The sequence below is a fragment of the Corylus avellana genome, chromosome ca4, assembly GCF_901000735.1.
Source record: "Corylus avellana chromosome ca4, CavTom2PMs-1.0".
In the NCBI taxonomy this organism is placed as follows: domain Eukaryota; kingdom Viridiplantae; phylum Streptophyta; class Magnoliopsida; order Fagales; family Betulaceae; genus Corylus; species Corylus avellana.
In genome coordinates, this window is record NC_081544.1 from 584,491 (window position 1) to 609,033 (window position 24,543).

The window sequence follows — 24,543 nt, forward strand, 5'->3', positions numbered from 1 at the left end:
GCCATCTTTGCATATTTGTGGACTTGAATAAAGGAGAAAGTTTTTCTACTTTTTGCACCTATCTAGTATCTTCTTGATATGGCCTACACTGTGTTGCATACTGAGACCAAGAATGTGGTTAAGGAGGGTGTTATTCAAATCCAACAGTGAGCACGCATGATAGTGCTGCAATTTAATATATTTACTATGGATATATGTCAGAGCATTGTCTTATGCCTAGTCAAATATTATTTTGGCTAGACGGGACTTGGCAATTGAAGCCAAATGAGCTGCATCCGGCTTAGTATTTTGGATAAGAGTGATGATAGAGTTTATGCCGGCGTGCAATCAACTTTGATGTACGGCAGGCGTAATTTTATTTTTTTTAAAAAAAAAAAAAAAGTTAAAATAATAAAATAATAATAAAAAACTTTTTTACGCCTGGCATGCATCACTGTTGATGCACACCAGGCGTAAACTCTATCATCACTCTTTGGATAAATATTTGGTGAGCTTCTACTGTTCTCACCAAATTTGGTGAGCACTCTTCACTGACCAAATGTAAAACAAGGGTTTTTTTTTTTTTTTTTAAAGATTCTCTCTATAAAGAAATTTTTGAGAAATAATATTTAAATGAAATAATGAAGGTTAAAAGCTGAAATAAGGAGCCAAATGTAGGTATTTTGAAAAAGTGAATAATTAAAATAAAAAATTGTAATTTTTTTTATATATATCTAAAATGGGGAGAAAATTTGCTCATGTGAACACTCAATCTTTATAACCCATGCTCTCTCCATTTTCGATGTGGGAGTTACTATTAGGCCTTCTCAAGCACTCGTGTAATGTTCTCCTCTTCTCATCATCTCAAGCAAAAAAAATTCACCAACAATATTTTTGAATAAGAAACAAATGCAATTCAACAAATCACCAAGACTATAACAGTACTTTTGTGGGGTGCCAAAAAGCTATAATATAATATTCCACATAGTAAATATATATAATGGTTAGAAAATGCGGTAACTTGGTGCTGAGCAATGCAGTAAAAAAGTATTACTTTAATATTTACTCAGAAAATGACATTGTCTGTCGGCAGTTCCCCCCCTCCCCTCTTCTTCTATTCAAATTTGAATATAGTGGGCTATGAATTCCTAATAATATCTCCATTTACTAGAAAGAAAGAATAAAGGGTATCAAGTACAAAAATCAGTGTCAACAGTCGAGATTATTTTGAAGCAAATTGTATTTCACTTCTTGGGTTTAGATTTTTAGTCACATTGCTAAACTTTAGCTTGTTTGTGAGCATTGTGTAATGAATAGTTTGGCACGATGTCTGATCAGGCTCTTTTCCTAGTCAAGACCATAGAGGTGGGAGAATAGAAATAAATAATTAATCATGAAGCCGAAATCCACACAGTTACTTTCTCAAGAGTAGTGATATATAGAACACCCAGCGTGCATGAGTGAATAGTACTCACGCTGGGTGAACAGTAATACAGATTTTACTGTTTTTAAAATTTTTAAATTTTTTTTAAAAAAATTATACGACTGTTCACCCAACGTGAACACTGTTCACTTACGCTGAGTGTTCTATATATCACTACTCAGACCGCAAATATTTTAAAAGGATGGCTTAGATTCTTAGAAGCTTGTCGGGGTAACCCGGTAGAAAATACTTCTAATAACCTTTCTTTGTTGCAGGTCAAGCGGCATTTAATGCCAAACTGCTAATGCTACGGAGGAGGATGGTATTCTCATAATTTTTCGTTGTGGACTTCTTAGAAAGTCTATTGACACGTTGGGGTTTTTCCTTTTCAAGTAAGAGAAAATATTGGATGATGCGCAATTCTATTGTAAACTAGTAATTCTAAAAGTCCGTCGTGTGTCCCTCTTGAATCCCTCCAAGAATGATGTGGCTATTAAAATCATTATGCGATCAAAATCTAATAATGATCAATCACAAACTCAATTATGATTTTAATAGCCATATCATTCTTGGAGGAACTCAAGAGGGACTTGTAACATTATTCATTGTAAACTTTAAGCATCTGCTATAATGGTTGATGCACTAGTCTAATGCTGGGCCAATCATTGCTTGGAATGGGCATTTTGGTCCAATTCAGTGGGCAAAATTCAAATGTATCAATTAATATTATATTTTCTTTTGTTTAATATTCTATGTAAGTTTCATTTTTTCAATTTTTTTTGAGAAAAATGGAAATTAATTAAGATGATCATGTTAAATTACCAGTCATCCCAAAAACTTAAGCTGATAGGAAGAAATAAATTTAATCATGTAATCATTACTTTAACACTCCCCTTCATGTGTGGAATCAAACTCTCTTTTAATAGGTGAGGCCCAACATGTAAAATATTTAATTTGAGGTAAATTGATGGAGTCAAGGTTCAATTCGAGGACTTTTAGCTCTGATACCATATTAAATTGTCAATTATTCCAAAAATTTAAGCTAATAGGAAGAAATAAATTTAATCATTTAATCATTAACCGATCAAACCTTTTTAGTAAGGAAAAAACAAATAATAATAATAATTGAGGCAATATAGCACACACTCTAACTGGTGTATGGCACATGAAAGGCACCTTTGTCATCCAAAAGTACCTTCTTCTTTTTAAAGTCATATTGAGAAGGACTTTACGAACGACTATAGGGGACATAGAAAAATTACCCAAACAAAAGCAAGATGCTTGTTGGCATTTCTTTCTTATATGTTGGCAACTTTATGCGTCATTTAGAGTCGACAATCTTTAACACGACCAAAAAACTTATACAAATTCAACACGAAATTAACAAGCTAGATTGATGAGTTTAACCCATTTAGTTAAACGAGTCAAATTAAATTTTATATTCATATTCAACACAACCCAAACCCAATATGCAAATATGAATTACCACCCCCTAATACCATTGCACCATTGCCATGTTGGCAAGAATTATGCCATTTCTACGTATGGCAGTACTCGAGAGGTCTAACTCAACCACATTGTCTATGAAATGAGTGCAATACACATTGTAGACCATCTTCAACCCCTTTTGCTGATTGTCAACGACTCAACAAGGTGTGATGACGGCTTCATGTACATTTCACACATATTGACCTTATTTTTCATGTGATAGGGACCATCTTGGCCGTCCTAATCTCTACCACTATTGGATTTGGACACATGTCACGCCAACTCTTTGGTGTTCATATTTTATGTCAAAAATAGCTTGAACTTGGACACAATTCAACCAACTTGTGAGAAGAAAAATAGGGCCAAAGACAAAGGGATTCAAAGCACCAAACCATTTTCAAACACCCTTCAACTCTCTCACCAATAAAGTCAAAAAGGCCTTGCATATAAGCCGGTAGTTGGGCACTCCATAGGGTTTCTTCTACATACATTGTCCCTTCTTTCCGTGAGCTTTTTTCCACTCACCTCTCATCCTTATCTCCATTTGGTCAATCATCCACAAATGCACCAATTAGAGCATTTTCTTTGGGCTAACCAAAGATTAAAAAAAATAAAAAAACCATCTAGCTAGTCATTTTAGCTTAAAAAAAATACAAAAAAAAACAAAAATAGAAAAGGCTAATTGCTACGGTGCATAGCAAATTTGATGCGCATTGTAATTCAACCATACATAAATTAAATTTATAAAAAAAAATCTAATTCTCTCTCTTCTTTGAGAATAGTAAAAGTGAATAAAGAAATAATATTTTAAATAAAATAATAAAAATAAATAACTAAAATAGAGAGTGCGATATAGATGTTTAAGAAAAGTTGGTAGCTATTTTTTATTTTTTAAAAAAAGGGTAAATCATAGCTAAAATTTGGTGAACGAGAACAGTTGAATATGGTGTGGTATAATGACCCACCGGATTGTATACGTGATCTTTTGCAGGCAGAGTTTTCTGTTTTGCAGCATTTACACTAAATACAATATCTCTGATTATCCTAAAAAAAAAAAAAAAGAACTTGGGTTTATCTTTATCATTCATTAAAGACAAAGGTCTATATATTATTATCAAATAAATTAATGGGCGAGTGTCGTCAAAAATAAATAAATAAATAAATAAATGGGCGACCACATGCCAATAGAGAATATAAGACCACTAGAAATAAAGTTCCATGTGGAAATTGACCAATTATCTCAATCTTCAAATTTGTAGGCTTCGACCATACATTATATATATGCTTCTTTATAATATTGGTCGTGCGCCTCAAAATTAGCTTTTACGCTTAAGGTCAAGGCCATTTTTAATTTTTTTTTTTTTTTCAGGTGAGACAGTTCCACACGTTTGTAGGTCTCCTTTATATACAACTCCCGGCCAGTCTCCCACCACAAGACCATAATAGCATTTCTTTCTTTTTCTTTCAATATTTTTCCAGTAATCAAGTCACGTTGCATCCTAAGTACAATCACATTTTCAATAGGATATGTTTGTTAATGTGACTTAGAGGGTATTTTTTGCTTTTGGTTTGAAAAAATGTTTTGATCTCGGTGAAAACCGAGTTTAAAAGTCACATTGCATCCTAAGTATAATCACACTTTCAATTGGGTATATTTGTTAATGTGTATTAGAAAGTATTTTATTTGTTTTTAGTTTGAAAAAATGTTTTGATGTCAATAAAAGTCGGTTTTAAAAGGGTTTTGTGTTTTGAATATATATTTTTGTTGAGAACAAAAAACCAAAGTTTTGAAACCCTTGGATTTTGTTTTTTAACAATGATTGATCAAAGGGTTGGCTGGACTACCGCTTTAGCATTGTGGGGATAAAAATGTAATTTCCATCATTACTCTTAATAAAAGCATTAACAAATTCGACTAGATTGTAACTACAAATTTAATTCACTAAGCACCAGAACATAAGAAATAAAAATGTAGAGAGCTTACTGCCAATAGATTGCAAAGTGAGTTTAAGCATTACATATTTATTATGGGGGCATGCATAGATCCTAGCTTAACTATATATAAAAGGAAAATGTTTGGATTATTACAACTATTATTACAACTTTTACTACAAAGTCATTTATAAACTGATGTTGCAAACTTACAATTCATAATTGGTGAAATAATTAAGAAATTGATAAGCCGTATTTTTTGCTTAATTATTTCACCAATTATGATCTGTAATAAAAATTGTAGTATCTCTGCGCTACTCTATAAAAAAATTTAGAAAAACAGAAAATGAGCAAAAATTAGAAGAGACTCCTCCGAGTAACATAAAAAATAGTTTTAAGGGCATTTCATGAAGCATTTTTAACTTCTAATTTGTTGATGGTAATGTCAAACCTTTTGACTTATAGCAGGATGATGAGAATGGATATGGGTGGATAATCTTCTCTTGTAGATTCCAAATTCATCCCGAAGTTGAAGATGGTAATATAATCACAGATTTAGTAGGATAACGTCGTTTTCTTATAAACTTTGGGAGATAAAGAAATCAAATGCCGACACCACCACAAAAAAAGTATAGGTACAAATCAGCTTGTACTGCTAGGTCAAAATCTTTTTTACCAATTGTCAACTAATAAAGTTGAAAAGAAACAATAATATTGTCAAATAATAAAGTTCTAGATTTTGGTGCTAATGCAGTGGAAGATCACATACTTGGTAAATTAATAATTAATTTACTTAAGGTAACTCGTTACAAAAAAAAAAAAAAAAAAAATGGAACTATGTAGGAATTATTAAGGGGTGTAAACCAGCCGAGCCTAAACGAGCTTTTCTTGTTTGAACTCGGCTCGTTTAAATTTTACTCGAACTCAAGGAAGAGCCAAAAAATCGAGCTTGAACTGGATCTTATATTTAATTTAGTTTAATTTTTTTTATTATAAATTTAAACTTCAAGTACTCTTAAACGGATCAAGCCAGGTTGCATATGAACATTTGCTTAACTTGACTAGTCGAGTATAGAATCTGAGTCAATACAGCAAGGCACTTGATTTTGAAGAGAAATGATATGCATCATTTTATAATAAAAAGATGCTATTAGAAAAAAATAATAATAAAAATAAAAATAAAAATCATCAATTTTTAATATTAATATGAGCAACTATGTGAACAACTACCAATTCGAGCCTTATACGAGCTGCTCACAAGCCTAACCGAGTCAAGCCGAGCTTGCTTCATTTAATATTCGAGCCAGTATTTGTGTTCACGAAACGCCTCATTTAATAATGAATTGAGCACGAGCCAAGCTTATACGAGTCGAACCCGAGCTCCCTTGTGAGGGCTTCACTCACGTATCACCCCTAAGGAATATGATTGTCCTTTTGATTGTCAAACAAAGGATAATGACTTAATTTGGTGAGGGTGGATACAAGTAGATGCCTTGGCTACCACTTTTTTTTTTTTTTTTGTGTGTGTGTGGAGAGAGATCCACATATTCCATGAAAGGACAAAGGACAATAAACAAGTGAATCAATTGCGATCTTTCTTGATGTGGACAATATAGGAGTGCTAAATTCTTCTTATGCAATGGTTGCCTAGTAGAAGAAAGGCAAGAGTTGTGTAAAGCTCCTATAAACACTCTCCAAAGAAGGTGGCACTAAAAATGCTTCTCCAATTGCCTCACCACTAACTTGACTCTGTTATGTTTGCTCAATTCAGCTGTCAAAATCATCTATATAGAATAGGCCTTTAGCTTGGTAATTAGCATCTCTAGCTGGAGAAAGAAAAGCAACATGGGCATTGCTTTTTCTTGAACAAAGCAAGGCGGCCACAATAATTCAAAAGAAAATTTCTCGAAGGAAAAGAGAAGATGATAATGGTGCCTCACTCAATTGATGACGAATACAAATGTACTACTTGTGTACCATTTCTCGGCATCCTATGATGCACCGTAACGTTTGCACGGGTGGATTGTCCACATCAAGTAAGTGAAAATTATAAAAGTGTTTATAGATGCTAAATCTCACATTTGTTTCTTATTAAATGATTATGTGAAGTTTCAGTTGCAACTTAATTAGTCTTTTTGAAATAATGGTGCAAATCTCGTTATAGAGTATATCTTATTTTTTTGGTCAAACTTATTATTTCTCACTTTATGGAACTCAATGCAGCTATCAAACGATTTTATAGGAGAAAATATGAGACCTAGTGGGTGAATATTTGATAAGATGATAAATGTTGCATAAACAAAAATGTTTTTTTTTTTTTTTTTTTTTTACAAATTTGTTGTTCTTTTAAAATCCATTAGAGACTCATTATGAGTTAAAACAAAAAGAGAGAATCCTTTTTTCCGTTCTCTCAAACCCACCAATCCATTATGAAGGCTTAGAACCAAAGTCTACTTCTCTATCTAATCAAGGCCTGTTTGCTGTAATCCGAGACTTTCCCTTTATGATGACCATAAGGTGATTCAGAACTTTTCAACCATGTCGTTTTGCAATAAAGTTCTATGAATCAAGTTAAAAAGTATGACCCATTTCACCATTATTGATTATCTATCGGCCGTTTTTGTTGAAATTGTTTCACCTCTTGAATAACTACATAATGCACCTATGTTAGTGTCTTTTCCCAGGTCTCATGCAAAGGAATTTTCCCCACAATCAAACAAAACTAGAAAAAAAATAGAGCCTTGATGAATAAAAGTTATATGAAAAGTTTGGATTCTAGCTGTACTAAAGTACTCAGTGCAAGGTTGATAAATAGTAGTTGACTCTATAATTGTACCACATTGGCATCATACATGATTTAGACTGCGTTAATCATCTCAAATCAAATTACTGTTTATTTAAAGTGAAATAGAGAGAAGCCATTTCTTAATCAAGATTTAATGGTGTTATATCTAATGGTATAAATAATATCACGTGATAATTAAATATGTTGGCATGGGGAAGAGCTCGTTGTGCAGACAATAAACAACCATATGAAATCAATACTTTCTCTACCTCCATCCCTTCTTTATGCATGAATATACATGTGCATAAATCAAGTATGAAAATGTGACTACCACAGAAATCCAATATGGGTAGTCTAAGATTTTAGTCAATTGCATTTCTAAAAGGTTCTTTTAAATTATCTTGCACTTCCCTTTCGGTTGGTCCAACTAAAAAAATTAAAAAAAGAAAAAAAGAAAGAAAGACATACCCATGACCAAATGAGCATCCCTTAGCAACTGCCACTTATAAGCCAAATACATCCTTTCCAACAAAACCAACCAACCAGTGGAAGTTCAGAAATATAATGTGGCCATTTGTAAGAGTTGGTAGAGAAAGTTTGACTTCGCTCAAAGAAAGAGGAAAAGAAAAAAAGACAAGGTAGAAATTTTTTTCACAAAATAGACTAATAATAAGTTCAAATTAGTTTTCTTACCCAAAAATAAGGAAAAACTACACTTATCCCCTCAAACTTGCACCTAAATTACAATGTCCTACATACTTTAAAAAATTGCAATCGACTCTTTAAACTACATAGCCCCTTTTTATTAGGCTTTTGAATTTTCTATTAAATCCAATGAAAATGAGTCATCGTACAATACTTGTGACTCAAATAACAATAACACCTTTGCATTAGATTTTTTTTAAAAAAAATAAAAAATAAAAAAGTGGCAAACCTATGGCGGCTCGTAGGTCTCCACAGTTTGGCCACAAGGGGGGCTCGTAGGCCTCCACAGTTTGTGGCAAGGGCGGCTCGTAGGTCTCCACAGTTTGGCCACAAGTCACCTCCAGACCCACAACCAAAGACTCATGATCGTTGGGTCTCTTCAACATGGCCTTGAAGATTTTTTTATCAAAAGACAATTGTATTTTTCACACATGATAATAGGTGTATCATGGACATTATGTCACGTGTATCGAACATGACTCATTTTTGGTCCAATTTAACCAAAAATCCCAACAAAGGGAGCTTAAGTGAAAGGAATAGGTAATATGGGTACCCTGTTTAAAGTTTACAAGGACGTTGCAATTTGAATGCAAGTTTGAAGAATAAGTGTTATTTTCTCCAAATTAATTATTAGGTTCTTGAGAGTCTTTGAGTTGCTATACCTGGCCTCTGAGTTGAACATACCAACAACACACGGCCAAGAATGCGGCACACGAAATTGCATTTCCACCACCCTTCTTGCATCGATGCCCTATCATCTTTGTACATGCACCAACAAAACCACCCCCACTGGTCTCACCTATTCTGTATGACAGACTAGATCTACTGCTTCAAGTTTTCACTGTCACTAGCTTCCATAATGATAGCCTGGAAGAAATTGGTGAAAGTGCCAATGATAAATCATTGCTTTTTTAAAATTACTTGAACAAGTTCAAGCCCTCTGGAAGATGCTGTTTACTTCTTTTAAAGTCCAGTAAACAGGGTACCCAATGACGTGTGCCACATAAAACCTTGCCTAATATTCTCTTCTCCATGTACTGCGGGAAGGAAAACATCAATTCCTATGGTTTGCCCTATGGCCCCCCTCGACATGAATCTTAAGTCACGCTATGCCATGCTTTCCCTACAAATGCTTTCATACATCACGAAAAATGGAAATATTATACATACCTGAAATTTGGGTCCCCTATGATTTGACACAAAGAGCATATATTGCAATGATTGGCCCCAGGAAAGTTCCATGTCCACGATAATGGTCAATTAGTTATTTACATTTCATCACCTGCAAAGGTTGATACTCACCCAATTTTATACCAGGAAGTCAATCTACATCCCATACTCCGCAAGAGCAATGCCAGCTGATGTGACATCTGCTAGTGTGACATAAGTGTGAAACATGGGTGCGAAGATTAACATTACTTGATAAACATGCTAGCCGAATGAAGCAAAATCCTGATCAGTTACTCCACAGAAGACATTTGAATCACAAATAGATGTAGGACTTGTTCTGTGAGTTCCTAGAATAAGATGAATGATCTAGGCAAAGAAATGGCTAGGTTACAAAATATGCAAGCCTGGAGATGCAAGAGAAATCTAGATATCACATATATATGTAGGCTCGATGAGTTCATTCATATTAAGATAAGGTTCGCCTGTTGAAAGACTCCACTGTTAAATTTGCAGTGAAAGCGGGAATCGAATTCATCTTCCGAATAAATATGTTGACCTGCAAAAAGGCAGGCGTTAATGAGTTGCACTTCACGAAAGATGTAGACAAGCACATTAAAAGTCAGACACAAACTAACAGTTTTAGCCACAAATCAATAGACTTGAATGATTTGAAAGCCTATAAAAAAATCTCTCAACTTGTTATACACTATAATTAACCAAAGAGAATGGTTCCAAAAACTTGTCTTCTGATTGGGATTTGGGAGAAATAAAAGTTGCATATTGCACTACCAGCACCTTTGAAACCCCTTGACTCAACAGCAAAGGGGAAAAAAATTTATTAAAAAATAGAAAAAAGAAACTCCGAAATGAAAATATAATTTAGGTCTAAAGAAATATTTTGGTAAAGCTAATTAAAAAGGTAGCACAATTGATTGCCACCACAACAAAAGGCTAGAGTAAAATACACATTGTTTTTGGCAAACCCAGGGCCTCAAAATTACAGGCCCTACAATTGTCCCCAAGGGATAACTAGTTTTTACATCAAATCAAAAAAATAAAAAATAAATAAAAAACAGTTCAAGATCCCGCACATTTCTCATAGCATCAGAGTGATCTATTTTCAAAATCAACATATGCGGTTGAGAAGTTTCACTGTAATGATCAGATCCAGGCCAGGTCAGCCATTTACAAAGAAGCAAAATGACACTGTAGTTTAGAAGCATGAGTTTACAAGAACTGTAGGAAATAAAATGCTTCTTACCTGATGGGATATCTCAGTTTGAGAGGTGTAATCATTTGTCTGTAACATAAAAAATAAAATTAGTTTCTAGTCTCTCTTTAAATCAGATATGTCAACAGTCAACAGTGAACTTTGAAGCCACTGGCAAAAAAAAAAAAAACCCTGCTGGCAGAAATATGCTTTCCTTCTCTTTGAAATGAAGGCCTCAATTATTACTTAGAAGAAACTTCAAGAAAGATTTTCAGTTGAAATCTTATGGAACACACAATTGACACATTAAATGCTACCCAAAAATTGTGGGTCGGTTTGGTAAACTTCTATAAAACTCTTTTTACTTTCCAAACGTTGAAAGCTATTCTCAAAACTGGTTGACCAAACGGATTTTCAAATGTAGCCCCCACCACAAACACATTTTTCAAAACAAACTACAAAACTCTTCTCAAAACACTTCTGAAAAAATAAAATAAAAAACAACCCTTTAAAAAAACTAACTTAATATTGTTATAAAAATAAAAAATAAATAAATAAAAAAAAACAAAAAAAAAAAACTTGGAGGTGCTGTTTCCGCCCTTCGGTGGCAGCAGCCATCAGATCACACCATGGAGGCGGCACTATTTCTATTTTTTTTTTTCTATTTTCTTTTATTTTATAAAAATATTTTTCAATTTTTAATTTTTACAAAACACTTCCAAAATTTTACCAAACCAATTTTCAACTTTTCTCAAATGTGTCCCCACCAAATCAATCTCAACTTTTACTTTTTTCAAACCTCAAAATTTTATCAAACCAGATATTTTGTTAGACCATTCTTTTTCTATTCTTTGGGACATAATCCATGATCCCATAAGGCCAATAAACCCTATGGTTATTATTGTGGGAGATTAGACACCATCTTACCAAAATAATTGTATTCCCCGATTCATATTCAAATTCAAGCTTCTCATCATCACTTTGCGCATAAATAGACTGGAGAGTAAAACGCGTCACCGGGATTCCATTAGAACGCTGATGTTCATCCATTACAATCTGCCAAAAATAGAAGGAGCTGCTCAAACATCTAAAGTTTCAGTATAATGATAACAAATGTTATCCTAAGTGATAATGTTAACATTAATGAAGCCCATAAGAATGTAGTTGTTAGTGGTCTAAATGTTTGCACTGGTATTTATCAAAGAATAAATGGTAGAACAATAAGATTTGATATCCTCAAAAAGGGAACGTTAAGATGTGACCTTGGGGGAGGGGTTCTGGACTTCCAAAGTTGTAAAAGCTCTTTCAGGCCTATCAGGACCTTCTTGGCTGTCACCCCATGCAGTTCATGTTGCTGAACCCATGTGTTTAAGGATTAAGTGCTCGTATCAGACTTGGCTAAAACTTAATGCAGGGCTCATAATAGCTTTGTGCTCATCCAGTATAGTTTAGAGAATGATAAGGTCCTTTTGCCATTACCCATTTTTATACTCTAGCATGGAGGTTTACAAATCCAAGCTCATCAAAAGGGGGAGGAAATGTTGGAAGTTTCAAATGATTGTGCGAGATTACAACCATGGCGGCACATTACATGAGATAAAAATCATATTTCAGCGGCCCATAACTGAAACAACTCAAAAATCAAGCATTACTTTAATATACTGAATGTTGTTACCAACAGATTCCTTATACTTTTTGAAACAACACTAATTGGTTGAAACTAATGGCTTACCAAAAGAGTTATAGGGGCACTATTAGGAATAAATGTTCTATTGAAAGATTTAAAAATGAATACCCAGAACCATTAATAATACATCCTCTCAGCAGATTACAATAAAAAATTAAATGATATTCAAGAAAGTATCATAAATATATGTCCAAAGTGCACAGCCAGTTCAAAATGAATGTAAGAAAAATGATTTAAAATTAGTTTCCATCCAACGCTAAATGGTTAAAAGAACGATTATTTCTCTTCCACCAAATTGTCCACATAATGCAAACAGGAACTACCCACAACTCCTTTCTCATGCCAACTGATTCTCCCACTTAAACTTGCAAACACTATCACAGCCTGAGGCATCACCCAACCGACTCTAATTAAAGATAAAGAAATAGTGTGGCTACTCATTTTCTAGAGAGACGGCTTCCCTTTAGGATGGCAAAGCAATGAGTTCAGAACATGGAAGTGCTATGCAAGCCTGCATAAGTGGGGAAAACGACTCTAAGATCTAAACATCAACCCCCCCCCATCCAAAGTTCGGAATCTCATTAAGTATGATCTGGAGGACTAGAAGAGGTCTGGAGAGAGAAATCTGAGGAAAATGAAGGCTAGAAAGAAAAATTGAAAAATTCAACAATAAGAGATCCCTGTAGCCCACTTTATAGCCATTTATAGCCATTCCTATGTACAGTTTACACATGTTTGATTCTTGGTATGGGTCAGGTAAACCATGGGAACAGCCATGTAACAAACCAGTCTATATTAGTTCATGTGTTCACCCAAGGATCGAAAATAGCACTCCTAATTAGATGAAGCATGCCAAAATGATTTGCTTGCTTTAGTTTTTAGGTTAACTAATCCCAAGTCAACTTGCACCATGGGAACAGCCAATTAGAATACAACGTGAAAATGGAGGCATTATAAGAAAATACAAAGCAAAATGAGAAATATTTAATATACCTTGTAACCAAAAAGTTCACAACATGCCCTCCTGAACACTGAAATTCTATCCGCAAAAACAGTCTTGTATCTGTTCCATGCATGTGTTCAAACACTTCGGTTTAAAAAGTAAGCTAAACAATAAATCATGATCAAACACTGAAATAAGAATCGAAATATCTCCATCAAGGACCTACCTCTCTTCACGTTTTTCAAGCGTCGCAATTTGTTCTTTTAACTGTGTTACCTTCCCAGATATATAGGAATCCACAAGTTTCCCAGCATCACCTGAATAGTCAAAAGATGCAATAAGGGAAAGAAATGAACTTGTTGCTTAACAGTGCAAGGAAAAAAGTTGCAACAACATGTAAAATCATCAAAAGTAACCAATTATTACTTATGAAACATCCTTTTGAATTCCTATCACCATTCAAGATGTGTTTCTTCAAAGTATAGAAGCAAACCATAACAAATAGCATCAAGCTTCACCACCGCCACATGGCATATGCAGTTTCAAGATCTGAAATAGCTTGAACAGTATTGGAGTAACAACTTTCGAAGTCTGTCACTACCTCCTCTTTTGGGACTGGGAGATATACTCAAACATGTGGTCTTTAAGGAGAGAGTGGGTGGGGAACCAACACTCTTGTTTAGTTAGACAAAGGACAGCAAGATATGGAACTAACTTCGCTAACTTCTGTTCTCTATGCCTCAATTCAGTGGAATTCACAATGTCAATGAATGCCACTAGACTAATCATACAAGTTAACTTCCAATGTCAGCAATCCCCTTGAAATCATCATGATACACCCAGAAAAAGAAAGAAACAAAAGTTGAAATTAAACAGCTATAATAAACAAAAACACTAAACACCACACTACTTATAGCATAAGTAAAGCCTTACAAAAAAAAATTATGCAACAAGGGCCCTAAGAAGAAAATAGATACACAAACATAAGTGGAAAACTAAACGTTTGTCATTCAAGAAACAATGCTTTTATACCTGTCTGACTTTTCAATTCTTCAACAGCTTGTAACTTCTCCTTGGTCTTCTGCAACTCAGTTTGTAATGCCTCTATAGTTTGTTTTGCGTCATTATCAACTGCAAGGGTATTTACCATCCGCAAAACTTTTGTACTTGCAGCAGAATAATCACCATGGCCCAACTATGGATGGAAAAGCAACAAAAAAGTTATCAATGACACTGGGTGAGAACATAAAACAAATTGAGCATCTTTATGAAATGAATCATTTGCCTATATAAGTCTCAACAATATCTCAAAATAAAGAGAGAACATGACAAAATCTATGATTTCTATTTAAAACATTAAAAAATAAAAAAATAAAAAATAAAAAATCAAGGGTTACCCATGAAAGAAAAACTAGCTGAACATATCTAATTTAAATATTATTGAATCCTCAATTTATAAATATGAACAATTAGGGAGCATAAAGTACAAAAAGAAATATAAGCGTCAAGTAACAGCATACTAGAACCATTGATGATCATTCAGGATTAAAAAATAATAGTAAATAACATTTTTGTAAACCTCCTAGCGTAATTGGGTTGTGCCGCGTTTTAATAAGATTGATTTACTTATAAAAAAAATATTTTTGTAAACCAAATGAACCACCATAGAATCCAGAGTATTCTTTATGAAGAAAAGCAAGGATCAATTCCAGCTCCAGAGTTATATATGACAAACTACTTCATTAAGCAAAAGCAACCATCAGCAGACTAACCACAGGGTGACTGTTAATATTGCCATCATCAGCTTAAAAAGGCAAGAAGCTGAGGTAAAACCTTCAACCATCTACAAGGCAAGATTAATCTCTGTTGAATTGCATATTTTTTGAACTGATCTCCCTTGAATTAATTGCAAAGATTAACACCATTTCCTCAGCAACTCAATATGCAACTTCTTATTATTTATCAATTCCGCATTGCATGGAGATAAAATGGGTAGGAAGGCTTATATCACTGAATTTTTTTTTTTTCTAAGAGACCATTCAAGCCTTAAATCTAATGCTTCACCACAGATGTATCAGGAAGAGGGAAACGTATTGTTTCAGTAATCCTCAGAATATCTTCACCTTTGACTCCAGTAGGGAAATCTCTGAACGAAGCCGATCACCCTCCCTCTCCAATGACTTTAGTCTCCTTGCCTCGTTATTTAACCTCTCATTGAGCAACCTTATCTCTTCATATTGATGAGTATTGACTTCCTTCTGTTCATGTAAACTACTTTCCAGTTCTTTAATACACAAATCTTTCTTTGCAATAGACGATTCAAGCTCCTGCGCATGCAAACCAAGTCACACAGCAAGACCATATGAGAGATCGCATGAATAAAATAAGAGGCATGGGAGAAAAAAATAATATAACCTGAAGAACAGCCCCACTGACTGTTTCATTTCCTGCTTCATCATTCTTTGGCCTCTTGAATTCATTTACAAGATTTCTTAATTCATCTCTTTCTTCAGTAACCATAGAAAGCTACAAATACACATTCAATAGATTAGCATCAAATGACTGAACGGGAGAAAAATATAAACAAGTGAAAGATTACAGATATCAGAACCCAAGATTTACATATAGATACATCCATTCAGAAGAATCTGAACGATTCTCATACAGCAGAATTTAACATGAGTGCAATACCCAGTCAATTATCATCTCAAGCAATAAGCATATCACATCCAATCTCAAACAAGAACTGGAAAAATAAAGGGAAAAATAACCAGTATTTTCAAGAAAAAGGTCGATCCAAAGAATATAAAGGCAGCCATTCCTTTACTGATAGGGCCAACCCAAATACACAAGATGTTAACACGAGCCATTATAGACAAAAGAGAAACAAATCAAAAATTAAAGGCAAAGACATCCAAGATATCTAGAAGAAATAGAATCAGCCGTTCACTTAAATAAACTGCACACATAAGCAGCTGTTAGATCTGACGGGACACCCTGCTCCTTCTAGCTGTTCATCAACCATTAATTCCAAAAGAAAAACAAAGGTGCAACCCCCAAAACTTGCTGGATAGTCTTACTGTGAATCTAACATGCCAGGTAGAAGCAGTAAAAAAACTGACCATGCAAAAGCCAAGTTCCCCCAAACAAGGACTTCATAAAGCACCAAAGCTCCCAAGCTACCAACCAAAGCAGCAACAAAGAATCTACCAACTCACCATCATGTTCTCACATGCAACACCGACCAAAACACACTTTCCCTTTATTAAAATATCAACAATCAAGATGTCAATGAAGAGTGACAGTTCATGTGCAAAAAGCTACTTTTGGAGATTGCCAGCTTGTTGCCTTTAAAAGAAGATAAAAGGATAAGGAGGTGCCATGATGTGCCTGCACATGCATGTCAGTGGTTTTCATGTGTGTGTGTGTTTGCAAGTATAAGCAAGTACAAGCAGCCAACTTTCAGCCTAAGCTAATTGCTTACCACACCCTAACCTATGGAGATTAAAAATCAAATCCTGATTCATATGATGAAAAAGGTTTGGTTAAAAAATATATTAGCCTGATCTCTTTGTCCAAAAGAAACACTTGAGAGAATTCAAGGACTTGGACATTCTCAATACATTATCAACCCCTCCATATCTGCTACTTTAGCAATTTATATGCAACCTCTTTCTTGCTTACAATCAACTTGTGAATGAACTATCGTATGAACTGAATGCATATTGTGAAAACCTAAAGATTGCAGGAAGATAGGTGCATAACACCATTTCCACTAGTTTTTAACACTCAATCCTCTTTGTTACATCAGAAGTCTAACATCAGTCACTTGTTTGCCAGGATCCAATCATATGGCATAAAACCATCAAATCAAACACTTACCATCAATTCAATCCTCTTAACCTCTGATTTTGATACTTCTGCCTTCTCTTTGGCCAATGCAACCTCAGTTTCAGCATTTTGTCTTCCACTTTGTGCAGCATCAAGAGCCACCTCCAATTGTTTTAAGCGAGCAGTTGCATCTCCCACCTTCATCATGCTATCAATCACCTCTCTACATCAAATAGAATATCTCAATAACAAAAAAACAAAAACTCATGGATACTGAAAATTAGTATACTTCAAAGATACATCCACACATTCTGTCATCATGCACTTCCATGCATGTGTTAACCAGACCAGAAGGTATAAGAAGAGAAAAGAATGCTGTACAGCATTACAGCCATAAGGGAAGCTGGCAACTCAGAAAATTAATAAGCGAACTTTTGAGAAAGAAGATCACAGCAGAGCCAATTTATTCAAAAATAATTCTTGTATATACTGTAAGAGTTAGATTAGACATCCAAAATGGTAGGAGTTGAAATTAGACATCAGCAAAATCCTCAGTAATAACATAAGCACAACTAGAACCAAAAGTAACAAAGAAAAAAAAATGCACTCAGAGACCTAAACCCAAAAATAGACAACTAAATAATTAGTTGAACAAAACTCTTCCTCAAATATAGAATGATCTTTTCTAAACCTTAAAAAGCGATCCACCATACAACCCTGCAAAAGTCTGAACCCCCCACTTGCAGTTCAGCCTGAAAGCATAATACCACTTTCCAGGATCAGCTTAGTGTGTGAAGATATGGGACATATTTTGAGTTGCCCTTCCCCTTCAGTGTACACGCCATACCCCACTTCACCTCCCATTTAACATGACAACACATGAAGATATGGGACATATTTCCCCACTTATCTGATCTTATTATAAACCATTCAAGTTTCCTACTAGAAAACATAATAACCCATCCATAGAAATAAAGTCTAAACAAAGGTCCAAACCAAGTTTCTCATCATAATTCAGATCATAAATAGGCACCACACGTGATCTACTTGTAAGCCATGTATATATCATAGGGTCCTCAATAGAGTCTGCACAGATACAGAGGGCAACAGGGGTTTGAGGGGGGGACACGCGTAATGGACATAATATGTGCACACAAAAAAATGTTTTAAAACTTAAGAAAAAATAAACCAAATCTAGAAACATCAAACAAAACATTCAGTCTCAATAAATTCAAATTGTAGGCAAAGAGTAATGACACAATGTACCAAACAAGTTGTGCAAAGAGCCAATGAATTTTGATGTTGTGGCAAATGTCCATTTTCAATCAATCGCCTAAAGTTGCTTTAATAGTACAATGCTATAGGAAACAACCCCACCCCATAAAAATAAAATTAATTAATTAATTAATTATTATAATTAAAATTTATAAAAAAAAAAAAAAAAACTCTTTAAAGTTTTGGAATTACTTTTGTTCCCTAGTGACCCTGAAGAAGTGGTCTCAAGTTATAAAGCCAAAACTAGTGAAAAAATTGTACTCACTCACTTTTGTAGAGCTGCAAATTTAACAGGTATATCCTCAAAACATGACACACCGGGAATTTCTTCAATCATTAACTTCCAAGACAACAATTCATCCTCCACCTTCTTCATACTCATCTGGAATTCTTGTAATTTAGATAAATCAGCCTCAGCCCTCTCTCTGCGGCCTTTCTCTTCCAATAATTTCTCCTTCAATAACTCAATATTTTCATGAGAGGATCTCAACTTTCTTGCTTCTCTCACTTCAGACTCCTAATATAAATTCAAAGCTAATAAATAAATAAACTATAAGAGAAAGGGCAATAAAACAACATAATGACAAATAAATGTAAATTAAGTAAACTCCATTAAGATAAGGCAATTATTTCAATATGAAGCAACTCAACACCCAAACTATCTATGGTTGATGAGACCAATAATATTCAGCAGCCAACCCCATATCTCCAAATATATGATAACTGCTCTCATGACATCATGTGCATAACCCCAACAATCATTTTCATTTCTTGGTTATCACTTTTAGAAAAGAGGAGCTTAAGTCTTTATTTATTCATACTTTGTATCTATGGACAACAACTTTTATTTATCCTACAGTGATTAGCTATCATGATTTCCTTGTTCTCTCAGACTAACTGATATCTCATCCATTACCCCTTTATTCAAACTTTCCACTTATATTTATCTATTAAAAAAAAAAGATATATGTGTATGTATGTATGTAGTCTATTATAACCTATATATTGTCTGTTATAACATCGACTTGCTGTATTTCTCATCCACTATATTTCTAAACAATATTTTAAGATAACGTCTTCATTTCTTAAAACCAATACCTACATGTTGTGAGCGCGACACTTAAAACACTGGTAAAAAAATGCCCAACTAGGCAATCAGCTGCTGGCCAAATGCACTGGAAGTACCGTTCACAATCTAAATTTAAATAGCAAGTGCATTATTTTGCATATAAGAATGTATAACTAAGTTAAATGAGGTAAATAATTGCAAGGATCAAATTTGCATCGGCACGGTTTCCTCAAGCCGAGCTCCTCTACTGTGGCCCATCCTCAGCCTTCTCTAGTAGTGCTGGGCTTGTCAGTTGATCGGTCTCCTCCAGCAACTGACAAGGGTTGTGCTATCAAGTCAACAAGATTGGTTCAATCCCAAAAGTGGCTAGTTAGCTTTGGTCCATCATCAGGTCTGGTGGTGAGAGATCAGGGAGGCGATTTTTGGGATGGGGAGGATGGATATTTTCCCTACCCTTTGGGTTTTTTTTCCCGCCACTCCCTTGGATAGGGCTTTGGTTTGCGTTAAGGATGTTTGTCCAGTGGCAGGGGTCTCGTGTGAGTGAAATGAGGATAAGATTGTGGCTCTCCTAACAGCCATTGAAGAGGATCATCCTCTAGAGGTAAAGAGTGCTTGCTCAAAGTCCAGAGGTAGAAGGGAGCTATTGAACTTATAATGCTCCATAAACTATGACAGTTCAGGCGCATCATCTAGGTGTGGGAAAGGCAAGGCTCATTTTGTAGCGTTGAGTACTTTGTGTGTGTTTTGGGTTAGAGGGCTTTTGGTGTTTTGTAGGTTTCGGGTTTGAGGGATTTTGGGGTTTTGTGGGTTTTACTTGATGTTTTGTTTGGGTTTTTGTTTTGCTCATTCTAGTTAGGTGCTTCTTGTGTATATTGTCTGTGTACTTAGGGGCGCCTCACGCTTTTTATAAAATTTTCCATTACTTATTAAAAAAAGAATCAAATTTGCGGATGGCCAGAAACATCAGACAGAATATTCATTATCACATGAAGGACCAAGAGGCTAACTATAAACAGTAATAAAGCACAAGCAATTAAACTTACATAGTTTCTAAGCTCTTCTTGAAGATGTTTAACCAAAATATTACTATCGGAAGAAGAAACTTCTTGAAACGTGACACTTGATAATTTCTTCTCCACTTCACTCTTCTGATGCAAGCACTGCAAAAATAAATGTAATAAGTGGCATTCAGAAAATTAATTGATCAAGTCATAGCATCATTAGTCAATAAGTCTAGAGAGTTATGATGCAAATCACTTGAATTAATTGCAAGCCTGAAACAAGAAAAAATTCATCATCAGCAACAAGGACAACAGTTCGCTTGTGTTTCACTTTGAATTGACATTCAAAAGAAGGCAACAAATGATAATCCACAAAACAAAAATATCATAGAAGGAGAATCTAAGAGTGTTGGCATCATAAGGCATATGATGTAATGAATATATATAAATATATTGTTGAACAAAGAAATTGTATATAAGCTCCAAGAATCAACAAATGAATAAGAGCTAGAAACCTCCATAAGTTGCTTCTTAATATCTGCCAACTGCCCTTTCAGTAGTTCTGATTCTTTCTCGGCATTAGTAGCTCTACAATCCATTCTTTCAAGCTTCAAACAAGAGAATCATGCAAGTTAAATAACAATCAATGAATAGATGTTCACACACAGTTCATGAAAATTTAGATCAACAGATATATCTACTCACATCCACCCTTATTCTAGAAACAGAAAGCTTTGATTCTCTTTTCAGCAGTTCAATCTCATTATTGAGACGTTTTTTCTCCTTCTCTGTGCTTTCAGAAAGATGGCTTAGTTTTCGCTCCAAGACGCTTGCTTTCTCTTCGGCTGAAGCTGCTGAAGACTCGGCTTTCAAACGAAGATTCATTTCGTTCTGGAGCTTTACCTGAGATCCAAAATGGGAGAGGACCTTATCTTTTCACATGCCACATAGCATCAAACAAACAAAAAAGAAGCAACAGAACACTATCAACAAAAATTTCAAGCATACAAGAAATGATCAGCTGGCACTTTACTCCAACAACCCACAATAAATAAACAAACTTCATCATTTAACTTGGAGATACTACTCATGATTAAATGAAGCTTCAAGTACTAAAGTGACTGAGGAGGGGGAGCGACGAACAGACAAGGAGAAAGAGATCTTAAGTTAATACAAGTTCAAGAAGTAAAAGTTTTTGTTGATCCATGAAGGATTTGATGTATCAGAGAGGGAAAAATTCTCTCGGTATGCTTCCAAAGTAAAAATGGTCTTTCTTAGGCTAGTTTGGTATGGATGCAGTTGAGAATATGAGAAATTGTTGTAGATAGAAGCTACCTTTGGGATTCTTCTCAAAAACTATCTAAGAATGCTAAAAGCGCTCCAAAAATGTGACAGAAAAATCCGCTACAGAACAGGTTGCAAGGTAGCTTCTGCATTTTAAAAGTTGAAGCAAACCAGAGAAAAGCTGTGAAAAGCCCTACCAAATCACTCAGTTGTTAGGATTTTGACAACAAAACCATGGATAAACTATAAAAGAAAATCAAAAAAAGGAAGATTCTTTTCCTAGTCATTTTACTCAAAAAAAAAAAAAAACACTCAAAGTGAGGACATCATCCTAATGCAGACATTGTCATAACTTAAATACTGTCTCCATCGTACTGACACACTCACCTTTTTTTTTGGTATTATATTATAAAATAAAATTCGTTCACAAACAACAACATGGATAGAAGCCTTGTATTCAACTCAAGGTAGTACTCACATTATGACGAAAAGCCCCATCAAATGGGGCCTTACTCAATTTTTCCTCCTTTATAGGGCTCCGACAACAAAACCATGGACAAACAGTAAAAGAAGTTCAAGAAACAGAAGGTTCTTTCCTTAGACATGTTATTCAGTAAACTTAAAGTGAGTATATCATCCTATTGGGGACACTATCATAACTTCACTCCAGCCTCCAATGCATCAACACTCTAGACTTTTTTTTTTTTTAATTATATCATAAAAGAAAAAATTCATTCACAAACAACATGGAGAGAAACCTTGTACAATTCAACTCGAGGTAGTTACCCATATTATGACATCACAAAAGTTGCATAATTTGGCCAAGAAATGCCATTAAACATGTCTATTCAGTGACAATTTTGTTATATCATTCTGTCTTCAAATCTAAAGAATTGTCCCCTCCACATTGTTGATTTTCATTAGACCTGCTGGGATAGCATCAGTGATAAGAACATCATAGAACTCACGAGAGAATGTAGCCACTGGAAGGAATATTTGGGGTGTGGAATTAATAATAGTTAAATTAAAGGGTTCACTAAAACAAATGAAACAAACAATTGTCATGGTTAAATTTCCACAATAGACTGAAACTTTCATTCTCCTAGTTAGGAACAGAAAATGACATGGAACCAAATGGATTCATCGATTCATCACATAAAATTAGGTTATGAAAAGCAAACAAGCATACCTCAAGTTCGCTTTGTGATTGTATTTGCTTTTTAAACCGTTCTTGAAAATCATTCATCTCTTTCAAAAGCTGCTCTTGCAGCGCCTGTTCACGCCCTTTCGCAGCAGCAAGTTCTTGTTCTGCATATAAAAATTGATCTAGAAATTTCTTCCTCTCAGCTTCTGTAAGGATCATGAATGAATTAGGGTATATAAGCTCACACCAATTCTCGAAGACAATCCAACAGAATTTCAAATAGAAAATCTTTACAATTCAAACATCTATTTAAGGAAACCTAAAGGTCATACAATTTGCTCATAAAATATTTGTTAAGGATCCTACATACAATTGTGGAGCATAATAAAACATTCCAAGTAAATCAGATTCCTTTTTTATTATTATTACTCTCTTCCTAATAAGTTAAAAAAAAAAATGAAATAAAACCAAACTTCGTAAAGCAATTTTGTGCAAACCCACTGTTAATGATCTCTTGTGATTCATCTTCTTTTTTTTCTCTCACAGAGACTTCTTAAGATTATTAATCTCTTGATCATTCATAGGAATACTAACTATAAGAAATAAAATAAAGAAGTACAATTAGATTAAAAAAAAAAGTCCGCACAACTACATTAAAAAAAATAAAAAAATAAAAAAAAAATTATTATATATATAAAGGAACGCCTACAGAGATAGTATTTGATTTTGGGTTGCATTTCAAAATCAAGAATGTTAATATGGTGGAACCATTTCTTCAACTCACCAACTTTGCTGAAATTCTCATTTAATGTCTCCAATCTGGACTGGTAGTCAACAGCTTGCTTCTCTGCACTGCTTAAGGCCTCGAAAAAGTCCGATTTAACCTACAATAACAAGAGAAAGATGTTCTTGACCCCACAATAGATAAAAAGCATCGCATGCATTAAGATCCATAAGCAAACAAAGTGAGCCAATGCAAATGATATTAGTTTCCTTGCCAAGAAAGAGAGAGAGAGAGAGAGAGAGAGAAATTGTCACAGACCCATATATTCCACCGGCTAAACGTACATTATCCCAATCAAAATTCCACTAATTCATTTTCCAATCAAAATCCTCTTTCGTTTCCCTTCTCATTCTATGCATACGCTACTTACACAGATACATACACACAAAAACATACATAGTACCTCCCAGCTGAAAATCTCAAGATGTATATACTAGAAATAGGAAAACAGGTTAATTTGACAATTCAAAGTCGATGATGGAGAAATCGATCTGACCAATCAAATTTGTGTATTAAATACCATCTGGCGGCATTGGTAGGTGCAGAGCAAGTGCTCAGACTCGGCGGGCTGGGACGGTGCCGCCGACGGAGGATCCTCGTAGATGACGAGACGCCGGCCCGACCCGGCCGCCGGCGGGCTCTCCGGAGCCCTGGTCTCGGACCTTTGCCTCTTTGGTGGCGGAGTCCTCAGTAACATCCTCTCTCCCTCTCAGATTCCTCTATTTGAATTGAAAGCAAAAGCGCCACTTTTCGAAAGATGCCTCTGAAGCAACGATGGCCGATAGTAAGCAAATATACCTGGAAGAGTGATATAAAATATGTTGTAAAAGCTA

The 24,543-nt window shown here is 34.7% G+C and overlaps 1 protein-coding gene across 3 annotated transcripts; it reads right to left on the reverse strand.

The window, feature by feature from the left end:
• Positions 1–9,716: 9,716 nt before the first annotated feature.
• On the reverse strand, positions 9,717–24,522 carry LOC132177640 (mitotic spindle checkpoint protein MAD1). 3 transcript variants are annotated; one of them, XM_059590040.1, is made up of 16 exons: positions 24,231–24,522; positions 23,711–23,810; positions 22,972–23,132; positions 21,204–21,401; positions 21,014–21,106; positions 20,541–20,657; positions 18,698–18,945; positions 17,205–17,376; positions 15,738–15,848; positions 15,446–15,649; positions 14,355–14,517; positions 13,549–13,639; positions 13,373–13,442; positions 11,620–11,748; positions 10,744–10,782; positions 9,717–10,038 (listed from the first exon to the last, which is right to left on the reverse strand). In XM_059590040.1, the coding sequence occupies exons 1-16, from the start codon at positions 24,405–24,407 to the stop codon at positions 9,949–9,951; spliced, it is 2,163 nt and encodes a 720-aa protein (XP_059446023.1). In that variant the 5' UTR covers positions 24,408–24,522; the 3' UTR covers positions 9,717–9,948. The 3 variants fall into 3 exon arrangements, with proteins under 3 accessions (XP_059446023.1, XP_059446024.1, XP_059446025.1); XM_059590041.1 differs by lacking the exons at positions 9,717–10,038; positions 10,744–10,782 and adding an exon at positions 11,955–12,046 and having other exon boundaries at positions 11,660–11,748; XM_059590042.1 differs by lacking the exons at positions 9,717–10,038; positions 10,744–10,782; positions 11,620–11,748 and having other exon boundaries at positions 13,378–13,466.
• Between the last annotated feature and the right edge of the window lie 21 nt (positions 24,523–24,543).